Source organism: Perissodus microlepis, chromosome 3, assembly GCF_051167445.1.
Source record: "Perissodus microlepis isolate ML-2025 ecotype Zambia chromosome 3, ASM5116744v1, whole genome shotgun sequence".
Lineage (NCBI taxonomy): Eukaryota > Metazoa > Chordata > Actinopteri > Cichliformes > Cichlidae > Perissodus > Perissodus microlepis.
In genome coordinates, this window is record NC_140463.1 from 10,359,092 (window position 1) to 10,370,000 (window position 10,909).

The 10,909-nt window shown below is 40.3% G+C and overlaps 1 protein-coding gene across 3 annotated transcripts in view; it reads left to right on the forward strand.

Annotated features, from left to right (window-relative positions):
- Positions 1-10,141: 10,141 nt before the first annotated feature.
- Positions 10,142-10,909, forward strand: part of LOC146389837 (NACHT, LRR and PYD domains-containing protein 12-like) — a 31,021-nt gene continuing 30,253 nt past the window's right edge. Inside the window, exons 1-2 of one of the 3 annotated variants that reach the window (XM_084912524.1) lie at positions 10,142-10,427; positions 10,707-10,844. In XM_084912524.1, coding sequence (XP_084768650.1) covers positions 10,711-10,844 — 134 coding nt within the window. In that variant the 5' untranslated portion in view covers positions 10,142-10,427; positions 10,707-10,710. The remainder of the gene's footprint in view (positions 10,428-10,706; positions 10,845-10,909) is intronic. The other 2 variants (XM_084912509.1, XM_084912517.1) reach the window with 2 other exon arrangements.

Genomic DNA, 10,909 nt, shown 5'->3' on the forward strand with positions numbered 1-10,909 from the left:
AAGAAAACAATCAGGTCTATTATACCTCAGACAGAGACATGGTTCAGGTCATAAGAAAAATAACTTTATTAACAATTGTTTAAATCACGAAAAATGAGAGCTGTCAATCCAAGTGCACATATACAGTTAATCAATTCAGAACTCCTGCTTACCAATTAATGAATGGGCTAACAAATGAAGAGAAGTCCATGGATCACTAATTCAGACATGCTACAAGCCAGGAGTGTGTAAATAACCACAGCACATGGATGCAGATCCTACCACCAAAGCACCACCCGCCTCTTTAGTTAACAGCTTCTGGATAAAACAAACACATGTTAGTAATATTTAACGTGTAACATAAAAACATTCAAAAAGACTTGCTGTATTTGACCCTATCGCGGACATACACTGGTGATCTACAGCTATATAAATGGTCTCCTTCCAGTCATGTACAATTACAAACCAAAATAATTACTCAGAAACAAAAATGTTGAGAATCCAGAAAAATAAAAACCTTCAGTCCATTCAATTTTAGACCTATGAATATTAACATATTTTATGTTTTTGAAGAAAGGAAATTGTTATGTTTTTTTCTTGTTTTTTTTTTTTATTATGTTCATCAAAGTCAGAAGTATGCATACAGGGTCTTTATCATTGCATGGACTTAGAGCTCCTGTTTAATCCCAATGTCTCCTGTACATTACAGTCTGAAACGTTTTTATTAACTGAACTTTATTGTTGGTGTATTTTCCTGTTCTGATCGTCATAATTCCAGCTGCTGGGGTGTAGTGTGCAAAATACTTTAATGTGGATTAGACAAAGAGTACAGAGGACAATGGTGGAATCAAGAATGCAACACAGCAGTAAAGGACAGAAACAACATTCGGGCAGCTTAAAAGAAGCAGAATATAAAAAAGCTTAGCAGTGGTGAGAAAATTAAAGGGACATACTAGCAGGAATACTGCAGTACTTCAGGAGGAGCTACAAATTGTGTGGAGTACAGATAAGAACATGAATGGAGTCAGGAAACAGCAGCAGTATCATGTATTATGTCAAGGAGCTACCGTAAGTGCAGAGGAGTGAGTGTGTGCCACTCACAGGAGTTACTGATGACTCTCTGTTTAAAACTCTGCAGTTCATGCTACATCCACATCCTGATGTCTTAGCATAGGCACACTTAAATTTTCTTCAGAAAGTTTCGCTGTCTAGTTATTTTTGAACATTGTATGAAAGCCAACAGCACTCAGTTTAATATTTATTGTCCTCTTTTGATGGAATAGAATAAATATTGTAAAATGAATGATTTCCTGTTTCTCTTTGAGTTGTCAGTAATGTGACAGTAACTCAGAATGGACGTAATCTTAATGACAAATACATGTTCAGACTTTCAGAGGACAGAACGAGACTGAAAGGTGACTCAGTGAAGTCAGCTGACAGCAGAACGATTCATTGCACTAACATGATGATCAGAGTGTTTGCTGAGGAAATACACTGATCCTTTAATAGTTTCTACATGAAATATATTCAAAAACAAACATATGGTCCACTCTATATGTGACAGAGGCAGAAATTTCTCTGTGCGCATGTGGAGAAATCTGCTGTTAAATCAGAACATGAGCAGGTTTCAGGCGGCATTAAAACATGAAAACAACACTGCACTCACTCAGAGGTCAGAGGTCATGCACAGTAACTAAACTGACACCAATTGGAGAAAAACAGCTGGCAGCAAAGGCAGGGAGGTGTCTTTTCCAGCTAAACAGAAGAGGAATAAAAAGATAATGAAGGTTAGTTTGAATCAGTCATAATTCATTCAATACAGTGGTGTACTGACAGATCCGGGATCAGTCCAAATCATCAGCAATTTGATCCACGTATGGATTGAAGTGTATTTGTGAAAATGTTGGACTGTTTCCTCATCAGTGTCTAACAGTATGTGTATGAGAGTGATGTAATGTCCATGTGTGCATGCTGACTGTGCTGGTCTGACCCCTCTCTTCCTTTCAGGGAGGGCCCTGCTGGAGTCCGATGGTTGAGACCAGGTCTGAGGAAGTGTAAGTGTGTTTTTAATGTGATTCATGAAAACAAAGCAGCACACATTCAGCCATCTTCAAACTGTCACATCACTCATTCACATCTCTGATGTCAGAAGTCATCATCAAAGTGTCAATCAATGAACAGATGATGGATCAATAACTGCAGCTGGACTTTCTTTGTTCTCTCCATCAGATTCCTGTCAACTCACAATCGACACAAACACAGTACACACAAACCTCAAACTGTCTGACAACAACAGGAAGGTGACATGTGTGGAGGAGGTTCAGTCATATCCTGATCATCCAGATAGATTTGATGTTCATCCTCAGCTGCTGTGTACAAATGGTCTGACTGGCCGCTGTTACTGGGAGGTCGAGTGGAGAGGAAGGGTTGATATATCAGTGAGTTACAGAGGAATCAGAAGGAAAGGAAACAGTATTGACTGTATGTTTGGATTTAATGATCAGTCCTGGAGTCTGTGCTTCTCTGATGATGGTCCTCAATTTGCCAAACACAATCATATGGAAGCATCCATCATCTCCTCCTCCTTCTCCTCCTCCTCTGTCTCTAACAGAGTAGCAGTGTATGTGGACTGTCCTGCTGGCACTCTGTCTTTCTACAGAGTCTCCTCTGACATTCTGATTGAGCTCCACACCTTCAAAACCAAATTCACAGAACCTCTTTATCCTGGATTTACACTCCAGGCTTCTTTAAAGGGATCAGAAGTTCAATATGGTTAGTGCATCTCTGCTGAGTTGAGTGTAAAGAGTGTCCTCTAGTTAGAGAAACGCTCTGACTGTTGAACAGATAGTTGAGTGTGTACATCTCTTTCACCCAGAAACATGTTTGCAGATTCATGGATTCAGTCAGATGATGTTTTAAACTGTTCTAAATGATTCCTTGTAAACTTCTTCCTCTTCAGTCCTTTAAAGATGGAAGCTACGATCATTCCAGGATCAACATGTTTTTTTTCTTTTTCTATTTTTGCCATTTAAAGCTTCACAGTGAATATAATTATTGTTATATATAATAGTGAATGATAGCTTAAGATTTTAGAAGTGTAGACAGTGTAGAAGCTTCAAGGTGAAGAAACACTAAGTCCGATGATAAAATGGGCGCTTAGGACCACTTGAGACAAAACAATATCTGGCATCGTAATCAGGGTTTCATTTAACAGTCACTAAGACAACAGGCTATTAGGTGAGAGGTAAGAGAATAGCAAAAATCATTTACTACATGTGTAGTAGGAGACTTCGCTTTGCTCCCCTGGATTGGATGAAGCTGAGTGCTGAGAGGCTGGGACCAGCCTGAAGCACCAACAAAGGAGAATTAAGTTAAAACAATGATTATCATCTGTTTTCACCAGTCAGATAGATGTGTTTCTCTGTTTCTCTGAAGCTCTGTTCACAACCAGCTCCTCTGCATTTTCAACAAGTCTAAGCTCTTTAAAATTAATCCAAACGTTTGATTTCTCTTTCTTAATGTGATTTTCCAAACTCTCCACGCGCTCTTACTGTTTCACTCATTTGAAAATGTTTCAGCCATATAAGCTGAAAATAGTGGCTCAATTGTTTTTTTTAATGCAGTTATAACCAGAATATGATTGTATTGAGGGATCAAAGAGCTTGTGGCTTATCTAATAAGCAGCAAATGCTTCAATCGTAGTCTTATGTTTTTCCCATGTTGAACAACAACATGGTGCAGGGTGTTGGTAACAGCTTGGTTATAAAACTCGTAGAAACATGTAAATATGTGTGTAGCACAGATGTCTATCACTGTTGTCCATCTAGTTGGCATGAAATAAAAATAATAAAAACCATCATAAGAAGCTGAACGTTAAATATCATGGATGTTTATTTTGTTTAGCCCTTACAGCTGATGTCGGGTCATTTTTTTCAAACATCCCTGCTGTTCCCCATATGTCCTGTAGGAGGCCTCAGTGTGTTTCTCATTGCGCCCAGTCAGCTGATGTCCTCCAGCAGAGAGCCAGTTCCCTGATCTTTCATGGCTTCCTGTAATGTTAGTAAAATGTCCACAAAAAGCAGACATAGCAGTGATTTGCAGTCACTTGCATTCACGTTCACATTCAAGGTAAAATCCTACAGAGAAGACAGATCAAACTCTGAAACGTTCCTGTTTTTAAACACACATTTGAAATTTGATGGCAGTGAGACGTTTGAAACGAGCAGGGAAACTGGAAAAGTTGCTGAGGTGTCACAAACAGCTCACAGCCAGTGAGCTCTGCTCTCTGTAACCTCCTTCAGGCTGTTTCACCCTTCATCTCATCTGTCAAATCAAAATGTTAACAGAGTCAAATTTAGTTTGAAAGTCAAAACAAAGAAATACCAAATTTACATTTTAATGAATGAAATGACTTTAATAAAGTCTTTTAACTTTTTTCTTCTTTATACTTTTAGTAGGAATTTCTTTTTTTTGACAAACAAAACATCCAACAAGTTCAGCCACTGCTGAACTGTGGTTATATTTTGTATGCAGGCAAAAGAAGTCCAATGTCCAAAAAAGTTGCGTTTTATAGGTTACTATAAGGTTATATAAGGTATATAGGTTAGGTCCAGTTCGGCAAGCAATGAAAAAGATCCATTTTTGTTGCTTCCTGCTGCTTCTTCTGATCTTATTTAAAATGTAGTAAAAATGGGAGATGAAAAACTGTCAGTGAAAAACAATTATTTACTAAACACACGTAAATCTAATATTTTATGTTCAAATAAACATGAAAAATAGGCTAACCTCATCGAAGAAAACTATGAGGAAGGAGAGAAGGACAAGGGACTGATGGAAGGAAGCAGGATTGAAGGAGGTGAGAGTAAGGAAAATAAATGATAAAAGGAAAGGGGAGAACAGGAAGTTTAAAAAAAAAAAAAAAAAAACAACACCAAAAGAAAGGGAGGACAGAGGAGACGATAATTGAGTAAAGGAGAAAATAAAGGCTTTAAGGAGGTAGGAAGGAGGTGGTTCCTCTCCATGAAAGCATGGCGAGGGCTTTCAGACATTCCGGTCCTTCATCTCACAGGAATGTCTGCTTCTCGTTAAGGTGGAGAAACACCTCTGAGAGTCAGCCGCTGTAATGGGAGTGATGATAAGGATGTCCAATAGTCTCAGTCTCAGAGGAAGTCTAAGACTGGAGGTGGTCCTGCTGTAGAACAGCTTGGTATCAAAACCAGTGCTCCCAGCAGCCCTCGAACTGGAGACTGTCATAGAGGAATGGAAAAATAAGCATCATGGTAGAAAATCATCGTTCCATGTTTGGATAATTAATTTCACATAATTTCACTCACAAAACTACATTTTCAACAACAGAGTCTGAATTCTGTTCAGGTGTTGTACAGGTGGTTTCAGCTTTGTTCTCAGTCTTTACTGCATCAATCAAATAATAGTCGTCTTCACTCTGCTGACCCCTGACAAGAGATATAACCCCCATTATGAACACCTTCTACAGAAGCACCATTGAGAGTATCCTCACCAGCTGCATCACTGTGTGGTATGACTCCTGCACTGGGTCCTGCAGGAAAAAATGAAAACGGGTAGTGAGAGCAGCAGAGAGGATTGTGGGGACCTCTCTTGCCTCCCTCCCCAGGAGATCTACTGCACCTGCCTCATCCGGAAGGTCCTCTCCATTACAGGTGACTCCACTCATCCCTTCAACAGCTTCTTCAGTTTGCTGCCATCAGGAAGGATACTGAAGAGCCTCCGGGCCAGAACCCACAGACTGAGAGACAGCTTCGTCCATCAGGCTGTCAGGATGCTGACCATCTCTGAATCGAGAAGGGGGGCCTAAGGGTACATCTTTTGCCATCTTACAATGCTGTGAATGCGAATGATACCAGTTTTGTTTGCGAGCAGCTGAAGAGAGGCGTGTAAGACTGCAACTCTGCTTCCTGGTCCCAACTCTGGATAGTCATATTTTGGGGGGGTTTAATAAATTTGTCCATATTTCTAGAAATGAGAGCTGCTCCATCCAAAGTGGGATGGATGCCGTCTCTCCTAACAAGACCAGGTTTCCTCCAGAAGGTTTGCCAATTATCTATGAAGCCCACATCGTTTCTGGGACACCACTCAGACAGCCAGCAATTTAAGGAGAACATGCGGCTAAACATGTCACTCCTGGTCTGATTGGGGAGGGGACCAGAGAAAACTACAGAGTCCGACATTGTTTTGGCAAAGTTGCACACCGATTCAATATTGATTTTAGTGACCTCTGATGGTGTAAATCGAGCAGGTATTTGAAGTTTACACAGCATCATTCTCGCATGAAAATATCTAAAAGTTTATTTTGTGACCCAGAAAGAGTAATATTTCAAACTCCGCCACTCTGTGCTCCTCCACTACTGCCTCGTTTGAGTTTTGGACGAAATGGATTCTGGGATATTGCATTTCGTCATTTCGAGCTGATTGGAGACCAAAACAGCCAATCAGATTTTTTTGCATCCAAGTCTGTGATTGGCTGGTTTTGTGGCACAAATATAACGGTGTAGAGAAAGAGTCGAACGCGCACGGGCAGAAATGTTGAGAGCGCGAGCAACACATTGCGAGTGAGCGCAAATGCAAGAACTGAGCGAGAGGGGCTGCTGTTGTGTGTGTGTGGATAATAGCAAACAGTGAAATACATTTTTTGCACGCAGCAATGAATTTTGTTCACTCAAATTTAGCTTTTCTTCGCTCAAAATAAATTTCTCCTCAAAATGCAACACTTGCACCTGCAAAATCTTTTCACGTGCTCTCAAATTTGTTTTTTTTTTTTTTTTTTTTTTTTACATGCGCTCAGAATAGTGGCACAAAAATAACGCCATAATGGTCTAGTCGTCTGATAGGTGAGCCACAGTCTTGTTTAGCCTACCTGTACTACCGGTACAGAGAATGGTTTTATCAACCCTTACAAATCCTCTACGGCAGTGGTTCCCAAACTTTTTTTGCTAGGCCCCTATTTGTTTTCCAAGATAAATGTTTTGTGCGTTTGTCCTTTAACCACACACACCCATATTTTGCTCTTTTACGCTACGTCAGACGGGTATTTTTGAAAATGCAGATGTTTCTATGCGCTTGGACCTTTCGTCCACACATAAACGACATTTCGAATCACCGAAAACTGAGATTTTTTTAAAAATCCTTTTTTTGCGTTTACGTGTGGACGAGGAATAGAGTTCGTCATGCAACATCAAAGGTATGTGCCTTTTTTCACGTCACGCTGTGCGCACGTTATTGTTTACATCAGATGAATTGCAGAATGGCAGATAGTCAGATTAACAGTATTATCTTCAGGGGTCCATTCTTCGTACCTCGCTAAGTAAGTTAGCTGGATTTGATTGTTGACGATTTCGCGTGATCTTGGATCGTTCGGTTCTCCGAAGCTCATCCGGGACTTGCTGTCATAGCAACAGATCCGTAAGCGTAAACCTGCTTGGGAGCAGGCTTACTTTATGTAAACAGGATTAGATCGTGGCCACTCAGGTATGTCCGCTTCATTTATACGAAAGCAACAGCGATATTTTTCCACTGTTTTTCCATAAATAAATATTATCAATGTAACTAAAGATAATCCAGTATTTGATTCTTTTATTGATTTCATACAGATACATACAGGTCATTTCCTAAAAAAAGGGAAATGTACTATTAATCATTCTATTTCATGTATTTGATTATTTCAGATGTAATTCATATTTTAGAGTTGTAATAGTAAATTACTTCGTGTAATCAAGATGAGAGACCACGGCTATAAAAGCGAAGGTGGATTTGGGAAGTCTGTCGCAGCCATGTCCTGTCCGTTTGTACGCGAGCAACCCATTGCGGAAGGTGCAAGATTGATAAGGAGAGTTTTCAGAATTCAGCGTATATTGCGGGATAGACAGGATCCTTTAGCTCAGCGCGACAGTGTGCTCATAGAGAGATATCGATTTTCCCGTGAGGGTAGTATTTACTTAACCAACTTGTTGACGAGGGGGTGCAGGACCACCACCTGTCTTTTTTTGCTCTGCCCTTTTCTTGGTTGCTGTTATAAACAAACAAACAAACAGATTATTTCAGGGTCTCTTTTCAAGAGACTAAAAGCAATATAAGTGATAAATATTACCATTCTGTAGAATATTCTTATATTTCACTTTTACTTGTTCCCATGTTCTAGTGGGTCCTGTTGTGGCTCTAATGTGAAAGAGGATATAATGTAATATAATATAATAAATTTACCCTACCGCCTACTGGTGTTGGCCAGAGGGGCCGATGGCGCGATATGGCAGCCTTGCTTCTGTCAGTCTGCCCCAGGGCAGCTGTGGCTACAACCGTAGCTTGCCTCCACCAGTGTGTGAATGTGAGAGTGAATGAATAGTGGCATTGTAAAGCGCTTTGGGTGCCTTGAAAAGCACTATATAAATCCAATCCATTATTATTAAATTACTTACGAGTTTAATTTGTCAGCAACTTTCTGCCAGCCCTCTCTCCTTGCTTTTGCAGCCTTTGCAGTGTTCCCTTGCGTTTTAATTAAACTCTGAAACTCCTGAAATCCCTCAATCAAGAGTTCTTGCTCTGCTGCCGAAAAATACCGAGCGCGCTCCTTCGACATTTTCGCCGACCAAAGGGTTGCCGATCAATGTTTCTACTATCGATGCGTAGCCCCTTTTACGCCACCCAGTGATCTCACATTACTTCATCCAGCTGTACTAATCGTCAACAACAGGTGTGTTCGGAGAACCGGAATAGCGAGCTCAAAGTTGGCGCGATGATTTGATCTTGGATGTGTCATTTGATCTTGGATGTAGTAAGCGAGGTACGAAGAACGGACCCCTGGTTTTACACGCTTACATATACTCACGCAGTTACTGTCCCTCTATTTAGAAAGGCAGAGGCGTCACAGTGTAATTATTTTATGTGTAGTTGTTTTTTTCCTGTGTAATAATATTCAACATTGCTATCAATACATTTTTCAAAAAATGCCTCTCTGTGGAAATTGGTTTAAAAACATAAAAAAAACCGCAGCCCCCCTGCAATGGCTCTGTGCCCCCTAAAGGGTCGGGCCCCACACTTTTGGAAGGTCTGTGATAACTGATGATGGAGGAGAAGACATGAAAAACAAATCAGCTCTACGGGGTGAATTTCAGCTTCTTTCCTCACGACGGAGGTTTCTGTTTCCAAGTTACAGGACAAAGAGTTATAAAAACAGCTTTGTCCCTGTTGCTGTCACTGAATTAAATAAGAACTGTTTTTGTTTTTGATTCGAGACGTTAAATTACTGTAACGCTTCCAGCTCTTCATAAATCACAGACGCTCAGAAAGGTTGGCTTTTCACGGTTTATTCCTGCAGAAGACATAAAACACACTCAACAGGTGTCTTCTGATGGTACCAGCAATTGTAGCTCCCTCATAGTGCAAACTCGCGCTGTCTTGACAGACTTACAATTAACTTTTTAATAAAGAAAAGATGGAAAATAATAATTTCTCCCATTTTACAGTCTGTCACACTGAACTTGTATACAAAAAGAAATCTTATGACTAATAAAATACATTTCACAATCATATAAAACAAAATAACAGGATAACAGAAGTATCACCGGCTAAACATTTCCCTCTAGTGGACAAATTAACAGTAGCGCATTACATTTTCACTTGCTTGTGCTTTACAGACAAAATGACTGTTAACAAGCTCACGTACCTGCAGAAGACATAAAACACACTCAACAGGTGTCTTCTGATGGTACCAGCAATTGTAGCTCCTACAATGTAAAGCAACATCACAAAAAGCACAGAAAAACAGTAAATCAAACACATTTCCTGCTATGCGCAGCAACCACTAGGGGGCTGACAAAAGCTTACTGCCAAAGAGCATAAATACGGCAGAAACACTGTTTAACAGCAACCAGCCTTTGTTTCGGTTACACAGTAACATTCTAACATCAATATGAACCTATATACATCGACATGTACAACTTATGTAACAACATTCACACCAGAAACCATAAAATGCCAGAGCCTTTCATTACAGAACTTACCCTCACAGTGCAAACGCGCGCTGTGAGGAGCGGAAGCCTTAGCTACTTCTAAACGCTAGAGTGAGATCCGGTTTCTGGGTTTTCAAAATAAAATACAACAACAAAAAAAGACAATCCACTAAAATTCAGTTCCATCGAAGAAGAAATGCTCAACTATGTAGCACTCGATACGCGCTTCACAAAAACTCCCCCGCGATTACCCGACACACGCTTCGAAGCTTCGAGCGTACTTTGAATCGGATTAGTATCACAAGTACGCATGACAACAGAAGGAAACGTGAAGCTGAGGCAAGGTGGGTGTCTTGTCAGCCTCTGAGTTAGGGAAGCGGACAGACTGCGGACGTAGCCTGCAGGGCTTTGATGTTTGGCCTTACTGGATACTGGAAGGGAATTGAACTTGTGATTTCCGCTTCAAAGGTGTGTGGTCTTCCCACTACACTATCCAGCTGCTGCGTAGTATAGTTTACTGAATTTACGAGGTTCACTTAAAGGCATGATGAATCTCAACCGCATATTGAACCGTAGCCTACATAACCATACAGGTACAAAAAGGAAGAGAAGTGAGATGCACCAAAATAAAAGCAATATATTTTGGGTGTGGCGCTTCATTTTCTTCCTGTTTGTTTGACTTAACAGACTTGCTTGTACTGGCGCTTTGTTCTGAGTTCAGGTCAGTCTTTGTGGTTTGCTTCTCAGATTCATGATGAGTGTTCCTGTAGAGGAAGAGAAAGACAAAGCAGAGTCTGCAGGGTCTAGCAGTCTGCCCATAAAGAGTGAACAGTCCAAAGGAAACTTACTGATCTTCAGTTTTGAACCTGGATCCGGAGAGAAAAGGTAAGAGAACTACTGCTAACTCCTTTACGATTTATGTTCATTATTTCTATTCATTTTTTTTGTTC